The following is a 21,970-nucleotide window of genomic DNA, read 5'->3' on the forward strand; positions in this document are numbered from 1 at the left end:
ACCAGACATAATCATCAACTGTAAAATTCATAGCTTTTCTTTTCTTATTTGCTTGTTTAGTATATGATTGATGGACTTTCGCAATCATATCTTTAACATCATAAAAAATAGTAGCATGCATGTGGGCAATATCATCAGTAGCTTTAACTTTGTTTGACAATGAAGTAAGAGTGTAGGCAATCTATATCCATAAATGATTTCAAAAGGTGCTTTTCGTGTAGCTATATGGGGTATGTTATTGTTTGCAAACTGAAGTAAATGCAAGTGTGTATCCCAGGTTTGTGGTTTTAACATTGTGTATACACGTAAAAGATCTACGATTGTACTGTTTGTAGCTTCTATTTGCCCATTTGTTTCAAGATGAAATGCAGATGAAAAATCAATATTTGTTCCTAAGTTAGCAAACAAAGTAGTCCAAAAATTATTGTAGAATCTAGAATCTCGATCAGAAATTATAACTTTTGGTAAACCATGGTTAGTGAAAACAAATTTAAAAAAGAATTAAGCAACTTGAGATGTAGTTAATGTTTTCTTGCATGAAATGAAATATGCATGTTTGCTAAATCGATCTACAATAGTCCATATCATATTGTGATTAGCTTGAGTGTTAGGCAGACCAGTAATAAAATCCATTGAAATATGCTCCCATGGTCTTTCAAGGATTGGTAAAGGCATTATCAAACCATACTGCTTATCATGGTGTTGCTTAACTCTTTGACAAATTAAACACTCAGATACAAAGTTTGAAATGTCGAATTCCATTTGTGGCCAATAAAAATCTTCAATCAGAGTACATAAAGTAGAAATAATACCTCTATGGCCTTGATATGGGGGACAATGAATTTCGTGCAACATAAAGGATCTAAATGGAACAGTTATACATAACCTTTTCTCATAAAACATAAATCCATCAGCATAAGACAATGAATCAATTGGAATCCAATTATTGGTAATTAATTTATTCCAAGCAGCTTGAAAACTAGGGTCTTGGTCATAGGTATCTTTCATAGGGATAAGAGAATCAAAAGATATCATAGAGATATTAGGAATAGTTGGTCTTCTACTTAAGGCATTAGCAACAACATTTTCTTTTCCGGGTCGATATTGGATAAGTGGATGAAAACTTTGACTAAAACCATCCCATTTAATGTGTGTGCTAGATATTTGTGGCTAACCAAGGAGATGTTTAATACTTTGTTGGTCGGTTTTGATCATGAATTTAGATCCCATTAAATAGTGTTTCCATTGACGTAAAGCTTGTACTACAACTAGCAATTCCTTATCATAAGTAGAATACTTGAGTTCAGAGGGTTTAAGCTTGCAGTTGGAGTAAGCTATGGGATGGGAATCTTGCATAAGGGCATCTCCTATTCTAGATCCACTAGCGTCAACGGCTACTAGGAAAAATGGTCTAGTAAAGTCAGGAAGTTGCAATACAGGAGCATGAGTTAAAGCATGTTTCAGTAAATCAAAGTAATTTTACTGATTTTTGGACCAATGATACACAATATCTTTCTTTAATAATTTTGTCAAAGGTAATGCAAGCAATGAAAATTTTCTCACAAACTGTAAAAGCTGGCAAGACTTAAGAAAGAACATAATTCATGCACATTTTTAGGTATCACCCAATTCAAAATTGCTTCTATCTTTTTAGGATCAACTTTAATACCTTCAAATGAAACAATATGTCCTAAGTATTCAATTTGTGTTTGGAAAAATTCACTCTTTTCAAGATTAGCATATAATTGATTCTCTTTCAGTAATTTGAAAACCAAAGATAAATGTTCATAATGCTCATTCTCATTCTAACTGAAAACCAATATGTCATCAAAGAAAACAATGACACAATACTAATGCTTCAAAAAGATGTGATTCATCATATGACTGGATGTAGCTAGTGCATTAGTTAATCCAAAAGGCATAACTAGGAATTCATAATGTCCAAATTGAGTTCTAAATGTAGTTTTGAAAATGTCAGATGTGTCCAGTCGTACTTGATGGTATCTATATTTAAGATCTATTTTACTAAATATTGCATCCCCTTGTAGTTTGTCCATAAGATCGTCTACCCTAGGAATGGGATATCTATTTTTGACAGTGATTTTATTTAGGGCATGATAATCAATTCACATCCTATAAGTGTTGTTTTTCTTTTTAATTAATAAAACATGTGCACAAAATGGAGAACTACTAGGTCTAATGAGTCCTTGAGTTAACAATTCTGGCTTCTTCAAGCATGTGTGTACTTGTTATTGTGCTCTCCCTAAAGGGGTGACTACCTATCTATGTAGTGCAATGTGCTCATGTAGAGGAATTGGGAGATGGGTTGAGTTCCAAGTAAACTTAAAATGTTGTCCCACACTTGAGGACCCAATTCATGAAATATTAGGGTGTTGTGCTCACTTACCAGCTCGAGGGGACTGCCAAAACAGGTGATAATATTATCGTACATGAACAAGGCAATGAAGAGAGGCTCCCTCCAATATTCTTTGACGTTAATGCAAGTATTGACCTAATGGCAATGATACGATTGCACATGAGGGCCTTGCTACTACCACCCTATTATATTGAGATGCTACAAGATATGGTAGACAGTATATTTGCTCTTTGCGCGTGACTCTTCTACCCAGAATCTAATCTAAAATTTTGTGCAGCATGGAAGGAGTACTTGGTCAGCAAAGCAAGGGATACTTTACATTAATTTATTATCTTACAGCTTTCCTATGATTGTGCAAACTAAAATCTTTAGAGAGAGAGAGAGAGAGAGAGAGAGAGAGAGAGAGAGAGAGAGATGCCACCGCCTCTGCCATTGCCACCACCATCCACAAAGAGAGAGGATATAACTGCAAAGGAGAAGAAGGAACCCATGAAGGAGGAGGAGAAGAGGAGAGAAGCACAAAAGGATTCTTCTTTAAGCTTTGAGGTTAGCGCATTCTTTCTTCTCTCTTTTCTTCGCTTCTCTCTTTCTTTTTATTAATAAAGAGATGCATAGAGGGAGGGAGGGAGGGAGGGAGAGGTAAAGAGGGAGAGGAAGAGAGTAACAAAGACAGGGAGAGAGAGAAATAAAGAGATGGAGAGAGGGAGGGAGAGCGAAGTAAAGAGAGGGAGAGAGAAAACGGAGAGGGAGGAAGAGGGAGAGAGAGAAAAAGATGAAGAGAAAAATAGAGAGAGGAAAGGAAAAAAGAGATAGAGAGAGGAGGGAGGAAGAGCGAGAGAGAAAAATAAAGGGAAGAAGGGAAAATAGAGAGATCAGCATATGATGGCTCTAAGCATAGACTATTTGCAAATGGTACTCATTGTTCGTAGTGTACAATATCAAAAAATGTCAGAATTAGGCATTGAGAATAGCATAAACCTCTATCAAGTGTATCCAGCCCAAAGACATCTCATAGCATGAGCACAGCATCCGCAAAGTATCCAGCACCAATCATAGCCATTTGAATATCAAATGAGTATAACCAAGGAGTATGAGCCATCAAGACAAGGGGTTGCCCAGTTTTACACAGCCTCTTGAGATTGTTTTTCATAATCCAGAACTGAAGATATGGTGGTCAATCTCAATTTCAAGGGTCAATAGTCGATGCTAGGGCTCATTGCCACTTACCAGGGTGTAACCAAGAACAATAAGACACCATTGAGCTGTAGTAGAAGCGGGAAAGGATTGAACTATTAGAGAAAAAAAACTAGACAATTGGCATGAATTTTCACTTGTTGTTCATAGGGTTTGGGCAGTAGCAACAAATAATGCTTTGTAAGCCTCAATCAAGGCTACAAGAAGGCTAGGATAAGCCTAGACCAAGCCCTACAAGTCTTCATGTGCAAATTGAGGTGGAACTGACTTTGTGGACTAAGTTGAAAACTCATTGTCCTAAGCTCATCACAAGCTCGAGAAATCCTACAAAAGCACCCACAAAGCTAGGGAAAAAAAAATATCCTAGTCCAACTCTAATACCATTTCAAAGTGCATGGATCCATGAAGCTTCGATGGAGTTGTCAACATCAATGGAGATGCAGGTTGAGTGAGAAAGAAGCAGACACAATATGTGCGTACAATGATAGTACCACTTATATTTTTTCACATAGGTATATGAATATGGTACAACCTCGGAAGGGTACATTCACACACACTATGGGTGTGGGCATGGTGGCCCTTTATTCCCATGTTTACATTGATAAATGAATTATGCAAGAATATTAAGTGTATATAGCTAGAAGGGTGGTAGGGCTGCATGCATTGCCACCTAATTTTTTCACCCCCTCTGTAACCTTCGTTATTTGTGTCGAAAAGTTACTCTATAACCATCGCTATTAGCTTCACTAATTATCATTAGCGATGTTAATAATGATGCATATAGTGACACTAATAGCGATGGATCTATCACATTGCTAATAGCGACACGAATAGCGATGACAGGGGAAAATTTTACCATGAATAATTTTGTTGTTTTAAATGTGAGTATTGGTCTATATGTTGTAGTATCCATACATCATAAATTACTTCTTTAGGTTATCCAACCCCCAGCATCATTTCCTCCTTGTGTGTTGCAAATAGTCTATTGTGTGTATATTATCTATCATTTGCTTCCTATTACTACAAATATTCATACATCTATTGGAAAGAAACTAACACCTTTTCTCCTCTTTTAAGTCCTTATACTACCTACAAAGTGTGTTTTCTAATCAATCCTTTCTTGCCATGTCTACTAATTGTGAGTGCAAAGCATGTCTTGTTGCTAGGCATCCATTTGTCTCCCATATTTTATGCACAAATTTACTATTGAAAAAACAAGGGCGTTGGCTTTGTCAGGTATGGAGAAATCCACGTATTGTCTCCTACTTTTTACATTGTTAAGAAGCAACTCAAACATGCTATTCAATCCCCAATCTAGCATCACTTCTTGAGTTGCAAGTTGCTCTTCCACCACTCAAAGCTAGGCTCCCCAATTTGCCCAAAGTTGAAGGAGTTGAAGTTCCCAAGAAATTACCATTGAAATAACAACTGAAGAAAAAAGTTTGATGTATCAATTATGCATTTTGGGTTAATTGAGGTGTTGGCTACATGATGCACATTACAAATGTTTTCTTAGTATAACATTGCTTCGACTTCTAAAATTGTGTTTTTACATGATTGTTATAGTTTTCGACCACTTCCCTTTGATTGTTTTCCATGAAGAATGGGCATTCAACACATTCCAATTTTGTTTGTCAATAGATTTTTAATCTAATCCTTCTTCTTCCATGCTAAGTAAGAGGACAGACTTATGGAGGTGATAGAGGAAGGTTGTAAGCATGCCTCAAAATTGTACAATTGTTCCTTGGACCAAAACAACTCATTTGAACTATATCTTGCTAAACCCACCACTAACCATGGTCTGCAGCCTACTCGTTCCAATGAAGGACCATCTTTGCCTCAGCTTGAACAAATCAAATGAAGCATCTTCTTTGCCTCAACTTGCCCAATCAAATGAGGGGCCTTCTTTGCCTCTACCCAAACCTTTGTCTCATATAACCAAGTATGGATGCAAATGTAATTTTAGGAAGGGATACGAGCCAAAATGGACTAAATAAGATATGATGAAGGCACTTGCAACTCATGGGGAAGGTATGTCAATTAGAGAATGTAGTAGGCACTATGGAATGAGTAAAACATCATTAGAAAAGTGGATTGATGGTAGAACAAAGAAAAGGAGGAAGGGCCTACCTACCATGCTAGTTGTTGAAGAAGAAAGGGCTGTTCTTGATTTGGGACTTTAGTATGCAAATTATTGGCCATGGGGTATCTCTAAATTACTTAGACATAAAGGCAACAAAGTTCATTCAATCCCGCAACAACAACAACCCTTTTCACTAATGGGATCCTGGGGAAAAGTTGGTGGGATGGACTTCATCGGTGACATCAAGAGCTCACAACTTATGTGTAAGAGAGAGTCTTGATAGGTCACGAGCAATTTATTTATGGTTGGAAATTGTGAAAACCTTCCATGATAACTTGGCCATAATGTATAATCATCATGAACATATTTGGAATACAGATCTGAAAGAAGTCCAAGGAAGTAATGTATTGGCTAGGAAAGGGTGCAAAAATGTATATGTGATGATGCTTGATAGCAGGGAGGGGTTGACTATCCTTTGTTTGTGTAAATGCTCTTAGATATGCATGTGAAGAAGGGGCTACCATGCATATGCAAACCAAATCTTGGGCGACAAGGCATGGTTAGAAAACCTGCCATCCCAACCTCGCCCTCTCCTTCATCACACATTTCCTCATCCTGGACGGACACGGCAACCACACAAGGCTAGAAGTCATGCAAAATTAAATGATGTTGGCATAGATATTGTCACCCTTCTAGCTCACACCTCTCACAAGCTCCAATGTTTGGATGTTTCAAAATTTAAACCCTTCAAGTCCTATTTTACAAAGGAGAGGAATCTATGGTAACTTTGAATGAACTTTAGCCAAGTATCAAAGGGAGAACTTGTTGGTGTTACCTCAAGGGCACAAGCAATGGCATGCACCAAATCCAACATAAAAGTTGAATTTCATGCTACTGAAATATGGCCCTTAAATTGTGACATATTGCAATATGAGAATATGCAATTTAACAATATGGATGTACATGAGATGGTTGTAAAATTAGAGGCACCAAGTGTGGGGGAGAATACAACAATCCAAGATCTGTTTGACTATAGTCAAGTGCCCAACACTTGCGTGCTTGAGGAATTGGAAGGAGTTGTTGTTGATTTGATTTCAACCATGGCTACAACCAGTCATGAACCAAAAATTTTATTTCATCAACATCATAATGCAAAATCCTAGCACAACTGCAAATCCCAATCTTAGTGAAATTTTATGAGTGCTAAGGGAGGACATCACTATCAATTGGGTTAATGTGGAGGCCTTTGTAGACTAGTCTCATTCACTTATACTCACTTTAGACCAATACATCGAGTCTATGAGGACAAAGAATGCCAAGAAGTTGGAATTGGAGTGGCCAACAGGGAAAGACAAATTGAGTGACAACAAAACAAGCAAGCAAAGATGGTTGATGTTGAGGTTGGGAGAAGGCAACAAGAATATGAAAAGCAAGAAAGGGAGAACAACAAGCAATGGGAGACACAACTCATAAAATACATGAGAGCACTCTTTGGGAGGAAATAATGGTGGACATTGGATGCTTGCTAGCCCTATACATTCCTGCTGAAGCATCTCAATTGAGGAGGGCAACACAATTGCATGCAATGAGGCAAAAAAGGAACACTAATGTAACTACATCGTACATTCCAACTAGGCCCTTATATTTGTTATCCTTCATTAGTATGATAAAGCTATCCATCCCAAATATGTGCTATAAGAGGGTGAATTTTCCCCTAGCTAGCATTGTTTTGCATATTGGTTGTGTGAACTCAATCATATCAGCAAAAACAATAATTTCATCCCATATTGCTAATGCAAGTTTATTAACTATTGCATGGCCTTGTTATTGTAGCACATATCTAATTTGCCTACCTACAATCTATTAAATCATATGAAGGCCACCATAAATTTCCCTACTTGTGTTTACATGCATGCTATGAGACCAGTCCTATTTTGTAGTGTTAATAGTGATAGCTAGCAATGCTTGAAATTTGAGATTCAAGGTCTCAAGGAAGTTGGAAAGGAACCATCCTTGAGTGAGAATAATGACTCACCACTATTTTGTTGCATGTCATCTAACTTCTTAATCCCAACTTTTAGCTGCACCTGCTTGTTGTACACATTCTAATGCCACCCTCTTTGCTTGATGCATCTTCAACTTTTTAGCAAGCTTTATAAAAGGAAACTCAAATTGCCACAAAGCTTGAAAAATGCACGTCACATTAGAACAATGTGTATGCACTCTTCATGAAGTCTAATACTTAAGTATCCATGGAGCTAGACACATATGCACTATGATAGTAAATCAAAACCTTTCAAGAAATTACATATGAATCTTGACACAATCTTCATTTGACTCTCTTATAACTCACCTCTAGATCTAGCTTGTCGATTGGACTCCACTTTCAATAGCACCCAAACAATGAGAAGCTTGAATTATTTATTGGCCTAGAGCACACATAGGGAAAAATCATATACATAGGTTTAATAACATTTCATATTAATGGAGCTTCATTCCATGTTAATTCATTAACTTTTCCATGCATATAAATAGACAAGAACCCTCAAACTATGACATACATCAATTCCCTAACATGAAGAGCAAGGAGATACCAGTCCAAGAGGTCAAATAAGCTCACATTAAGAGCAAGAAGCTTCAATGGCAATAAAAAGTACTGTTGCATGTGCCAAATCAATGCCTACAATTCTTAAGAAAAGCTTATAATATATAGCTTGAACAAAGGACAAGTTGAATGTACTCAAGTTAAGTCTTAGTTTTGTTTATCCCTATATATACCATTGCATGTATAACAATTACGTTTGTATTTCTCAACTCTAATATTGTAGCCTAGTTATCCCAACCAAATAGCTCATGGGACAAATAACATCGATCTAAGAGGCCAAGATACTCTAGTGTAGATTGAAAGCACTCAACCTTCTTGCAATCATGTCAATCCATGTATACATAGAAGATAACAAGTAACTGCCTAGCGTTGCTTCTGATGAAGAAGATCTAGAGTGATTTATCTCAAGAAAAAAGTAGATTCATAGTAGCATATCAATTCTCTATTGCACATATCAGCACATATGAAAGATGATAAGTAACATATCACTGAGCATTTGCACTTTTCTATTATCATATGCATTGATCATTTGTACTCTTCTATCATCATACATCTGAGTACATTCAACAATATTTTTCTTACCTTGGTGCATGTTTCTCATTTTATTTCTAATCTAAGTCCAAAATATTATTGCTACCATGGTTAATCATTCTAACCACGTAAATAATAATTTCTACACACAAACATTCATCCTTAAAGCCACAATCTTTGCTTACCAACATGCTAGAGCAGTCCAATGCCACATATGCCTCTTATACATGATTAGTTTGAAGGCAAATAGAGAGACACAAAGTAAAGAGAAGGAGAAGAAAAACCTAATTAGTAACAAAGGGAAAAAACAAATTACTACTATATGGATAACTTGGTACATATAGACACACAAAGGGAAAATAAGAACATAACTGAGATTGACTCTCTTCTTCTCCTCCCATCGCACCTTCTTTGTTTTGAGGCAAATGACACATTCTAGTTCTTTGAGTACAACATCAATATCCCGCATGGGAATAAAAAATCAATTCCAAGTCTACCACCAAGAATAAGCAGATTGTGTGGAGTAAAAGGGGCTCCTGGCATCTAGAAGATTACAATAGCTTGCAATTAGAATAATGGTGATCATCCATAAATGTAATTGTGATATGGAACAATGTTTTGATCTAGTGTATGGACTTCCATTTGCTATGTTCTATTATTTCACATAAACAAATTCCTTAACTGTAGATGAAAGCTCAAACTCTCAAAACAAAGAGAGCATGTGAACCGGATTTTGGTACATACACCCATTCGTGATCATGTGCTTGATTGTATATGCATATTTGATAGTTATCAACCTAACACTACATGCATACATGTGATGGCTTGTTGAGGTGAATGGAGGCAATGCTATGGAGAAAGCCCTCAAGCTTTTTGCATCATTGAGTTGTTGCCATTGATGATGATAAGCATCAATGCAAAGGGACGAGAGGAGAGGTGCATGATGATGTTTAACGAGTAGAGGGGTGTAGCATATGCACCTCCATTCTTTTGCTTGGTATGCAAAACCCAATTTACAAACAATATGCATGCACACATTCCATCCTTAGTGTCAGCCTATTGATATTGTGTTCAAGCAACGTCGTCAAGGGCTCCACTAATCTCTAATGGGGGCTCAAAAAGTGCACATGAGTTTTGATTACAACCTTGACATTTAAAAAAACTAGATATGTCTCATATTTTTAGCCTTTTTTCAGGGGCCGTCGAAGTACTCAATTGCCTACCTTTGAGCCTTGGACCATCTCCATCTCCGATTCCACGTGGCAGAGCATTAGTTGAGGCTTTATAGAGTATTTTAATTTTAATTAGATAAAGATAATGATATGATGATATGATAAGCATCACTAATTATGATTCGTGACGCTCTCGAACAGCCCTTACTCTCCTCCCCGCATGCAAGCAAGCAAAGCAGGCGTTGCTTTGACGCCCGAATCTTCTCATGATGTCAAAATCTTTTTTTGCCCTTTCTTCTGCGCGCGCGCGCCTTCTTTTGTTATCTCTTGGGACTGCAGCAGCTTTAGCATATTCGCCTGCCTTCATTTCTCTGCAGGTGCTTGATCGGAAGCTGGCCGATGGTGTCCGCCTGATGCATTTCATCCTGCGTGCTCCGAACGTTTCTTCGTTTCAGAGGACGTAGCAAGGACCAGCCATTATTTATCACCTTCAACTGTTCGTGACCTGTGAGGTGTTCTCGGTCATATCCTCTCCTTCGACGTTGCAGATCGAAACGGCCGATCAGTTCAACTTCGCCTTGCAAGGTATTTGCTCACACTGGTTGAATATCCTCCCGTTCTTTGACTGCGGCCTCCTTGTCGATCGACCTATCACTGCGGCCGTTTTCAACTTCGTCTACTTCAACTTCGACTTGCAAGGTGTTTGCTTACACTAGACGAACGACGTCCTCCCGTTCTTGGATTTCCTCTTTGATCGACGTTTCACCGCGGCCATTTTCTACTAAGACTGCATTTCGGATCAGATAGCCTCACATGCAAGGTATTTGCTTGTGTTTGATCCTCCATCAAGGTGTCGGCTTATTCTCATACTCTCGTTTTAATTTTCCCGGCCTTCAACACCTCAGAGGGGCCGTTACCTGCTTGAACTGTAAATTTGACGTCACCTCCAAGTTACTTACTTGGAGCTTAAACTCGATCCTTTTGGAATCTGGATTTCCCTTGCCCTTCCCCTTTTGGATTCCTTTTTCATCTTCTCGTTGTTCCTCACCGTTGCCTCAATTAGATAAAAGCACGCTCAGCCAGTTCATTTTATCGGCTGAGCGATAGCTCTTGATCAGCGCAGCTGCTTCAATGCATATCAGCTGCTCGTGGATTCATACTACAAGAGCTCAATCTTTGATCACCATGGCTAGCATTTGATGAGGCTAAATCGGACTTTGGCGTCCGCAGGTGACTAGGGAGCGCGCCAGATCATTAAAAACCCATCTTCCCTGATAATAATAAACAGAGTGTTGATAGAACTACATTGTAATCAGTTTTTCGAGGTCTCCAGTCGTTGCTACTATGGAAGAAAATGCTGCGAACGAAGATGGTACACTAGGCAATACCAACACTATCATTTCCCTTTCAACCAGCCTCGATGATGCCACCATGAATCCATGGATGGTAAGCTATAAGGCTCTCCTCTTGCATGCTACTAATTAATCTGCAGGCTGTGAGAGCTTATCCTTCCGTTAGTGCCCACGTATTTACGATCTTCTACGTGTACGTTAGATCCTCCTCGCTGAGACAGTTATCCAGAAGCTACTTCAAAATCAGCATATGCAAAGCACAGTGATGAAAAAGTTAAGAAGCCTGCAACAAGGGTGTTTCTCTGAGACTGCAACAGAGCTTTTGAAGGCATCATCGTCGGCAGCTATACCCATATATAACACACCATGTGTTGTCAATGTATGTGAAGTTTTCCGTATTTTCGAAGGTCTGGTTTAATATGCCACTTCTTAATTCGTTTCTCCGGTAATTGCAATATTTTGAAGAAGTCTTTATTGCAGGAAGGCACTATCAATATACTTTGGCAAATAGATGCGCTGTATGTCCACGGGGTGAAGTCATACTCTCAGGTCATTAAGGTGAGTGGTTCAGTCATTGCTTCGAGCCTCGAGGAAAAACAGGCGCCGGCTTGAGTTACAGCTCTGATTCTTTTGTGACCCAGGTATGGGGTATTCTGGAGGATACGGGATCGGATGGTAAGTTCTTATGATCTAAGACTGCACTTCAGATAAGCGCCCGAATTATTTATGAGTTTATATTAACGAGTTTTTTACGGTTTGGAACATCATGAACTGGTTCGAACGGCTGAGCACAAGATGGCAGACGCGCAAAATAGCAGCTTGTGAACAGAGTTGGGCTGTAACGCTGTTATAAATTGACAGTGGTGTCTACAACATTTTCAGGTTTGAACAAATTGCTTGAGGGGATTGATGCAACCCATGCTATGTATACAGTAGAACGTGCCACACTCTGTTGTCAACCGGAGATTTTCAAGGTCAAATGCATTCGCCCAAGGATATGTCCGGACATAGACGTTTATGCCAATATATCGAAGCCCCATTCGCATAGCTTTTCTGAAACCGACAGTGGCTTCAGCTTCGTAGACGTTGTTGTTACTATAAAATTCATTCCCCTGTCTCAAACTGTGCTACGATGCCTACGACTTGGAGTACCGGCTGAGCATCCTTTTCAGCTCTCGAAGGAAGAATATGAGGTGACTTGATCGCAATGTGTTGAAGTGTGCGTGCTGCTAACAATTAGTTCCTGTTCTGCGGCCTGCAAATTAGTTGTCTTAATAGTGGACTTGGAAAACCAAAACCTTGATTAAGAATGACAGGCAAGCATGCATGCCATAACGCCCAAACTTTGATAGTGATCATGCCGTGTGATGTTATACCTTTTCAATCGAATCGTGCACACACAAGATAAACAATTTGAGACGTCAATGAGTCTTCTCAGAAACAGCCATGAACTAAATCATCTAATTCTGACCAGATTATTGATGAACATCGGAGTATCGTTCTACTCGGACGGAGTGGCACTGGAAAGACTACTTGTCTTATCTTCCGTTTATGGCTTTCGTACAAGGTAATCAAATTATAAGCTTTCCTCGTTCACGCACATCTAACAAAGGCGTATTCGATTCCTATAAATTTGTTAATGCGACCCAAAATGACAATTCGATAGCTCTAGGAATCAAATTAGAGCCAGCTTGCACTGTCCTGACTCTGCACGAGTGAGATCATGTATCCCTTGAACAGAGAAACTACGCGAGAAGACTTCTTGGACTGCCAAGTCCAGTGTTTCCCAGAGCGCCCGCCCAACATCATAACGGTGTACATCAACTATTCTTGACAATGAGTCCCATTCTTTGCAATAGGGTTCAAAAATATTTTGAGAGGCTTAAGGTATGCATTGCCCCTTATTGAATATTCTCTCAAATTTCAGTTCATTCCGTTTCCCAAGGCTGAGACTGTGAGACGTTACGATCAACTTGCAATTTACTCTACTGCTGCAGGCTTCCTTGGAGCTATGCTATGCTGATCCTCAGACAATTATGGACTTGATTAAATCCGCACGGGAATCTAGATTGACGTCGCATGTGTGGTTACGCACGTGTATTAGTGGCATGATATTGATTAATTTGATACGTGAATGCCTGTGACGTATAATGTCAAGTGGATTTTCTGTCATGTCTTACAGGCTCATGCTTCAAAAGACGAGCTTGAAGACGTAAAAGAAGAAGACGACATGTTTCGGGAGATACCGAACGATTTGAGAAAATTGAAGGATGAAGACTTCCCCCTTTTCATCACCTTTAGAAAGCTGCTGCAGATGTTGGCTGGAACTGTTTTGCATGAAGAAGATTTGGACGATGACGACTTGGATAATACCGATGGTTCCGACGACATTCCGACGTGGCTTCGAGGACGCGAAGTAACTTATGATCTCTTTGAGAGATATTACTGGCCCAAAATTGATGAGAGGAAGTCTCGCAAGCAGTCTCCTGCCCTTATTTGGGCCGAAATAACTGCTCTGATTAAGGTACGATACCTTGTAAAGTTATTCGGATTGCGAAACTTCGTGCTGCACTGCTGCAGTGAATTGCGAATTTTGAAATACTTCTCTAAGAAACTCATCAAGATTCAAGCATGACGTTCTGTCTCATAAACCGTTTTGCAGGGGAGCGAGTTGACATTGATGAATGAGCAAGCGTGGATTTCAGCTGAAGAGTATGTAACGTCAAGCCATAGATGCTTTCCAAATTTTCAACATCAAAGGGATTTGCTGTATCATATATTCGAGCAGTATGAACAGATTAAAAAGCAACATGGGCATCATGATCTGATGGATTTCGTTCATCATATTTATCGGAGATTGTTGAAGATAGGGTATTCCGGAGTATCCATTCACGAACTTTACGTGGATGAAGTACAAGTAAGATAATATTTCTCAGCAGTTTATTTTTGCAGTTCTTGTAAATCATTTCTACTGCTTATAAGTTAGCTGAAGATCTCCAAATAAGAGATGTGAATTGGTGTTCTACTGAAACAATAAAGATTGGGTTTTTTGAGCATGAATTTGAAAGCTCTTAAGTATTAATTTTTATCTATTTACTGACTGCTCTCCCGGTGTACTCTTAGTAGAATGACATGATGTTTCATTTTAATTCTCGAAATATAATGAACATTTCAAAAATGTAAAAACACATGAATGCCCAATGGGTCTATGATAAAGCTAATAAACTTGCGCCGGTTAATGCAAGCTTTGGTGGTTAAACAAAATAACATCAGTACTAAATTGACCCTCTTCAACATCAACGGAACCTTCTACATAGAAACTCAATCAGTAGTACACTTGGGGTCAATCAGCCCCAATCTATGTTGAAAGAATGTTTAAGATCTCAAAGGCTCACTATTTGACTATTGAATGCTTAGGTCATGGCCTTTGCTTTGCAAACAAAAGGTTTAAGGTGTTGTGTCCATGGGTAATTTTGGGAAATATTATATTTTGGCTCCATCAATAACCATACTCCTTTTCATTGTTCAAACATAGATATACTACACCTCTTGAAAGCCCATTTTGGCCTCACTCTCTTACCCCTTATGTTTTTAGGAGAAAGATGGCTAAAAGTTGATTTGGGCAAAAATGTTGGTATATTCAACAAGAACACCAATAATAAGGACGTTGCTACGTTGCAATTATTTTAATAAAATATAAAAGTAGTTGATATGAATTTTTGAATCTTGAAGGTAATTACCTCTTTTACAAAAACAATTGAAACATTCCTCAAAACTCTACTTCTTTGTGAGGAGTTTGTAGGATACCTTGCTCACACCTTAAAAGGATGTAGTGACTTACATATCCAAAGTGCATTCAAAGCACATGCCTTAAATAATACCTCTAGAGAGGATTTGGCACTTTTTTGCATGAGGACCTTATACCTATTAAACCATAGATACTTGGATAATATGTCCCTAACTACATTCTAGACTTAAAGAGATTTTTCATCTAGTTAGCTCTATCTTTGAAGAGAGCAATTGCATCTTTACTAGTAAATTCAACCTAGCTTGATAGGACTCATCCTTGACTTTGGCCCATAAATTTTTTGCCTCCTTGTATTCTTAAATTAGTGATATTGTCCTTGGTGATTAGTTGTATTGTGATGATCTCTTAGAGGAGTGTATTGAGTTGCAAGCTAAGGGTGGTTCGCATACTACTTAGTACCTTGAAACTCCACTTGTGGATTGTCATGATGGGGGGTGAGTCCATTCATTTCTCTTTGAGACTGAGAAACAATAGTTTTGAAGGCTTCTCAATGTTTATCCTTCTCTTCATTTTGTAGTTGGCTTTCCTTTGTGATTGATTAGGCATTTCCAAATGTTTTCTCAACCTATTGTTTTTACTTCTTGAGGAGTACCTCTCTAATGTAGTGCTTTTCTTTATCATTTATTCAAACCTTGTTTTGAATTTCATCTAGTTCCATGGCTTGATTGTTCTCTCTACCTTATATGTCAATCCATCTTGTTAGGCCTCTATTAGATGTCATTTTGGAAGCCTTCAGATCTTGCAATGCTAGGTTGAAATTGTCCTTGAAGGCTCTAGAGAAATAGCTAGGTGACTTGGAGTAGCGAAATGTCATTTGACTTGGTCCTCTTCTCCACTTTAATTTTGCAAAGACTCCCTTCCATTGCTTCACTAATCTCTTGTACTATGGGTAGAAGGAGAACTTTCACTTATCCTCTCAAGAGAGCTTGGCCCATTGGCTACCTAGTAGGTTTGTCCATCTTTATATAATGCTTGGTGATAATAGCCCCAAGGGTAAGTGGACTCAATTTGGAGCCCTAACTGAGGGTGAGTGTTTATCTCTTGTGGAAAGTGATTCTAGCCCAAGGCCACCATCTCTCCTAGGAATCGTAATTGTGCCCCAAGCTATTGACCACCACTTGGGAATACCTTCATAACTCCAAAGTAAAATCCTTAAGTTCTTGTTTGTCTTGGTCCAGTCGTTGGTCCACTTACTATTGGCTAGTGGGGTGATTGTGACTATAAAAGTAAGGTTGGTGACACACCAAATGACGAACACCCTATCCTTGCCCAAAGTGTGGGCATGGTTATGGGTACAAAATCTTTAGACAACAAAAGGACACATTTTATAAAAAAGTGAAAAAGGATATGCTAATTACTTTTTTGATTGGTTGCAAATATAAAATGTGCACCCTTGTCCATCACTTTATAAATTGGGTGGGGGAGATTCTTTATCCAAAAGTGGGTGGGGAGTTCACCTGTTTACGAGGTAAACAAGAAGTTATGTCCTCTCCGGTGTGTAGAGCACTACGAATGCCCAACCCTTAGAAATGCTTTGATTTGTTAATACTTGCAAAGTGGGCGTCTGCTATTTGGTGTGTAGCCAGCTGAATTGGTATTGTGAGTATTTTGCAAATTACAATAAACTTACTCCCGAACTTAGAGGTAGATTGGTAGTACTTCTTGATTACACCTTTGATCTTCTTAGCATGCTATTGGAGATTTTGGAGGGGTTACCCTATTCCTCTAGCACACCCAAGGTATTGGAAGATAGACCTCACTTTCTGCAGCTCCTTGAATGCTAATCGAGTGATCCATGAGTGTGGGGTGGTGGGGTCTTCTAGACAAATAAAGAGTATTTCAGTTTTGTATTCTGCTTATCATGGAACCAAAAGCCGTGCATTGTGCAAATGGCTCCATAGATGGTTAAGATTGCTTCCACGTTATCTTTTTCGATTGCGAGTAGATTGGAATTATTATCTATGAGGAGCTTCGTTCTTTCTTCATTGGCAAAATGAGGGGGAGTAATTTTTCTCATGCTTGCATTGCCAAATAAGATGTCTATGCCACATACAGTCCATAGGGCTTCGAATACTTTTAACTATGATACCAGCTGGACCCTTGAGAGAGTATTTTTCCTCATGCTTGCATTTCCAGATGTCTTTGCCACATACATTACATATAGCTTGGAGTACCATCTGGTCCGAGGGACTTTTCATTTCCTTCACTTCAAATCTCATCTCTTCAATGGAGAATGGTCTAGATAAGAGCATTGAAGCCTTAAATGTAGTTTGCTTTTCAACATATAGATAGGAATTCATAAAGGGATTTCAGGTATTGAGCTAGCCTCAGGCTCCATTTTTGAAATCGCTAATAAGTGACCGTACAAAAACTTAACCAATATCCCAATTATCATAATGCTTTTTACTTTCTTGTCTTCAATCATGGTGATATCCACTAACCATTTGTATCTTGACAGCTTCAATTTTGCTACGTTCTTGACTTGCAATGTGATGTTCAATATATTGTAATAGCTAGATAAGGAAATCATCATTAGAAGGAAGAAAAAGGGCAGTAAGCAGATGTTCTCGACATTAACCAGTCCCGTCCAAAACTTTTCTTTTTTAAAGAGCTTATTTTTGCCACATTTTTAGAAGTATTTAGTTACAACAGACATACATTTCTTTAGTCGTAGAAATGGACCAGAGAGTTTATGAGCGACTTCCTTTCAATATGCTTTCAACTAAACCAGGAACATCTTGTCCATTAAGAATGATTTGTTGAACAGGAATGGGGGCGGCTTGTTATTAGAACGAGGGGGGGTTCTAACGATAACTTGGATGGGATAGTGGTCAGACTCCATTAGTTTAGTAAGTTTAATTTGGGGTCGGGAAAGAACTACCACCACCCCTGATTGACTACGGCCCTATCGAAGCAACCAGCCCTCCATGATCCATCCTTGTGTTTGTTGTGCCAGGTGAAGCCATCGCCTTCGATCCATCGATCCTTGTGTTTGTTGTGCCTAGTGAAGCCATTGCCCTAACGAGCAATTACTGCATGTAGGACGTCATGCAAATCATTTCATTTCTCTTTCTGTAGCCAACATGTATTACATTTGTGTGTTAGGTCACCTTCGCACATGTGCTGAGTGGTACAATGCACTCGAGGGGATCTCCTTGTTGATTGCTTGCCACTTGGGGCTCTATTCATGGATGCCGTTACTATTGCTCATGCATCTTTCTTTTAAGTCTGGGCCAGATGCTTTTTTGGATTACTAAGAGAGTGTCGCCTCAACCCTTGCATGCTGTTGCTACGAAACAACAGTAATTAGGAAAATCAGTAGGCTGGATGTCTTTTGCAAGCATGACCTCTTGTAGTGCTAATGCATTTGGTTTCCTTTCCCTCAAAATCATGTTGCATGTGGTTTTCCTAGCTTTTAAGCACAGGCCTCGCAGATTCCAAGAGATTAGGCAGCATTTCTGTCTAACTCTTATCAATTCAGGATATCAAGATCAAGGTCGAGCCAATCATGAAGCTCATGAGAAAAAGGGCAAATATCAAAGAATGTAATCCAAACTGGGTATTCGTGCTTCAAGAGAGAAGGATCAAGATCCTGAAAGAGCATAATGAAGCCCACGGTAGAGCCGAAGAGGCAGTTTCTCTTTCCCTTGCAGCCTACCAGTACCATTCAGAATCCCTTTCCAATTACTCTATATTGAACCAGTGTTGCCTTTGATTGGTAAGTCTCTGGAACCCATCCTCTCACGACGCACGGCCCATAAAGTAGAGATACAAACCAGCAGAGGCAGCAAGCATATCTTTGACTGATGCGTACAAAAGAGGAGATTGCAGTCTTGAACACCCTCCGATCTGCTTTCCCAGCAGCGTTATATCAGCATGGAGAAGCTTCTCTACCTGTGCCATTATCTATATCCACCTGGGGCTCCTGTACTGCTTGCAGAAAATCCATCCGTGCTGACGCCTTTAGTCTGCACGGCACGAGTCTCTTCTCTGCCTTTGCTTCTTCCTCTTGCCATGGCCTCCCTATTGCATGCAAAGGATATGGCGTCATGTGGCGGAGCAAATTAATGAGCATGAAGTTGGTTTAAAAGTACACCGCCACGATTACACGTTTTCCGCCACTTTCTCCTTCGGTCTCGTAGGAGTCGGTTTTTCCTTTTGTAGAACGCCTTTTCGACTAGTTTATTGCTTTTTGTGTTGTGACAAGCAAGTTAGCAAGTTAGCAAGTTAGCAACACTCGTGGCATGGGACATGCACATCCGGATAGCCTATGGACATATCCCATAACGTGTGGCCATGAGATGATCTTTGCAGTGTTACACGCCTCCGTGGGTAGAATTTAGAAAGGCAAATTTCAAAAGCTGGAGGTAGAACGCAAGGTCCTTTGAGAATCGACACTATTTGAAGGCATCAAGAGGTCGTAATTGTATGATCCACAAATCAGCCGTCACTAGAGTCAAAAATAGTCTCTTCAATCATCTTTTACACATATCAAAACTTTATAGGCCCTCGCTAGCTCTCGGGAAATCACTTGTCATCTTCATCGTTACTTCTTAATGGCCTTCGTTCATTACGTGAAATTTCCTCATGTTTTCTTCCACCAAGTATGGGAAAGATCAAATATTATGCAACTGATTAGTTTGATTTGTGTAGTGCGCATACTTCGTTCGAGGATTGCTAATGACATAGGAAACTGTTGGTGATGGATATCTTGACACAGTCTAGTACACTTTGTAAAAATCTCAATTTCTACTCCACCACTGGCCAAAGCAAGGATCGTAGCGCATCTATAATGCATCATTTTCTTTCACCAAATAGACCGGTTCAAGGAGCTGAACGATCTAAAACCTTGTTAGACGTGTTCATACATCTTGATACTTTAGCTCGTCAAAGTTATGGCCTCTAAAAAGGGTGGGTTCCAACGATTTGGTCAACTTTGTTATTATTTAGAAGGTTGGCCTACATTATAATTTATTAAGACTCTTTTGGGTTGTTTAAGCCGCTCTTAGTGCTTAGATAGGTAATATGAGCAAGATGGAAAGTTGAGGGCGACTACGAACATGAGTGTTTTATGGATATGGAACGTGAAATTGTACAGGATTGCATAGGTGTTGGAGTGCAGCTTGGATTTATTTTTGGCAGCCTTTTAGACTTGTATATATTGCTATCATTGTTATGATACCTATATAGTTCGATTCTCTTATCACTCCTGAGTTGTGCACTCGGGAGACCATTCTACAGTTGGTATTGCCAACTCAATGATTGGGCGAAGAATCGAAGAATCAAAGACCGACATATTAAGGTCAGGCAACCATACTATATTTTGTGTTTTGTATAAGAACTCGTATTCCACACTCCACAAAATTTTGTGTCTTTATCTGGGCTTATCTCCCAAACTCGTGGCGTATATATCGTTGTCACTATTATTACATGTGAATGGGAGGATCATTCCCACTTTACCTTTGGATTTTATCGTCTCGTTTAAGTGGTGCTTTAGAATTTTAGATTCGATGGCTGAGGAAATAATTGACAAGCGAAGGTGAAGTAGCGTTTAAGGGCTTCCGTCTTAAATTCCTGTATCTTGACTCGCAACATTTAAGGTCTAGTCAAAGTTATAGGATTTCAAATTTTTTTTTTCGTTCTCGTTAGTTGTTTCGTAAAAAGCCCAAGCCCCACTCTTCCTCAAAGCCAAGTAAATTTCTCACAATTGACGGGCTCTTGGCTTTTGAGAAGGTTATCATGTGCATTGGGCGAGGGTTGGATTATATCAAGTAGTTAGTGGTTATAGATTTGGTGGATGAAGTATTTAGTGCCTTGGGCATCAACTCGGAGGGCATTTAGTAGTGAGAGGATGCCTAGCACAATTCAGGAGGTTTTCTTTCCATAGCTCTGAAGCATAATTTCTTGGACATAAGAGTTTTCACCTATCCCTTAACGTGTTTCTTTCTCTTTTATCCTTTTTCCATCTCTTAGCTGGTGGGTGGTTTCGGCCACTTTAGTGTTTGCAATCTTTTTCTTGTAGTCATCCAATGCCTTTCAAGGGGTTGTAGCTTTCACTTGGTGGCCATAACATGGGCATGCTACAAGAGCCCATAACAAGGGCATTCCTTGATATGTCTCACTCTCTTTTATCTTTTCTTCATCTTTCTTAGCTCTAGGTGATCATGACCATCTTTGAGTGTCCTCATAATCATCCTATGTTCATCCAAGACCTTTCACGGGATTGTATTTCACTTAGTATTCATAAGAGGAAGGTGTCTGTAGTCATCCAATACCTTTCACGGGGTTGTATTTGTCACTTAGTGTCCATAATAAGAAGGTGCAGATGATGGAGCTGTGCTTGTAGCTCTCTTAGAGGCATGCTACTACTTTAGCTCCCTCAGTGGCATGCTACTACTTTGGTTGATCACAAAATCTCCGTGATTGAGAAAGAACAAGTGGTAGTTGTGAAGATATTCACCATTTTAAGAAGTAAAATAGGAAGCTTGTCTACTATTGGGTGATGGTTAAAACTTAATTGTACCATTGCTTGTGTGTGGCAAATGGAGGAGTTTAAGATTCTTCACGTTTAGAAGATTCTCACAAAGGCAGCAATAGCTCTTTGGTAAGAATTATACCTCAAGATACGTGTACTAAGCACTTTGGTTGAGATGAAAGAGAGGCAAGTCTATTAGTAGTGAGACTTTCAATAGCTGCTCGTGAGATACAGAAGTAATGTAGGTATTTCAAGTGCAGCAAAAAGGGTCGTAATTGTTGTAAGGGTTCACTTCAAGGAAAATAATGATTGGGTATCGCATTTTGGTAGAGATTTAAGACAATGATGCACAATGTTTTGAATCCTCTTGTTG

At 39.1% G+C, this 21,970-nt stretch overlaps 1 protein-coding gene across 1 annotated transcript in view; it reads left to right on the top strand.

Annotated features, from left to right (window-relative positions):
* Positions 1-10,494: 10,494 nt before the first annotated feature.
* Positions 10,495-21,970, top strand: part of LOC148023242 (uncharacterized) — an 85,778-nt gene continuing 74,302 nt past the window's right edge. The window contains exons 1-11 of the mRNA XM_087695334.1: positions 10,495-10,782; positions 11,193-11,408; positions 11,517-11,693; positions 11,795-11,872; positions 11,956-11,989; positions 12,197-12,507; positions 12,789-12,881; positions 13,055-13,201; positions 13,312-13,395; positions 13,497-13,838; positions 13,977-14,231. Coding sequence (XP_087551460.1) covers positions 11,307-11,408; positions 11,517-11,693; positions 11,795-11,872; positions 11,956-11,989; positions 12,197-12,507; positions 12,789-12,881; positions 13,055-13,201; positions 13,312-13,395; positions 13,497-13,838; positions 13,977-14,231 — 1,623 coding nt within the window. The 5' untranslated portion in view covers positions 10,495-10,782; positions 11,193-11,306. The remainder of the gene's footprint in view (positions 10,783-11,192; positions 11,409-11,516; positions 11,694-11,794; positions 11,873-11,955; positions 11,990-12,196; positions 12,508-12,788; positions 12,882-13,054; positions 13,202-13,311; positions 13,396-13,496; positions 13,839-13,976; positions 14,232-21,970) is intronic.

Source organism: Lygodium microphyllum, chromosome 16, assembly GCF_053477565.2.
Source record: "Lygodium microphyllum isolate KBCC chromosome 16, Lygodium_microphyllum_v1.1.10, whole genome shotgun sequence".
Classification (NCBI taxonomy): Eukaryota; Viridiplantae; Streptophyta; class Polypodiopsida; order Schizaeales; family Lygodiaceae; genus Lygodium; species Lygodium microphyllum.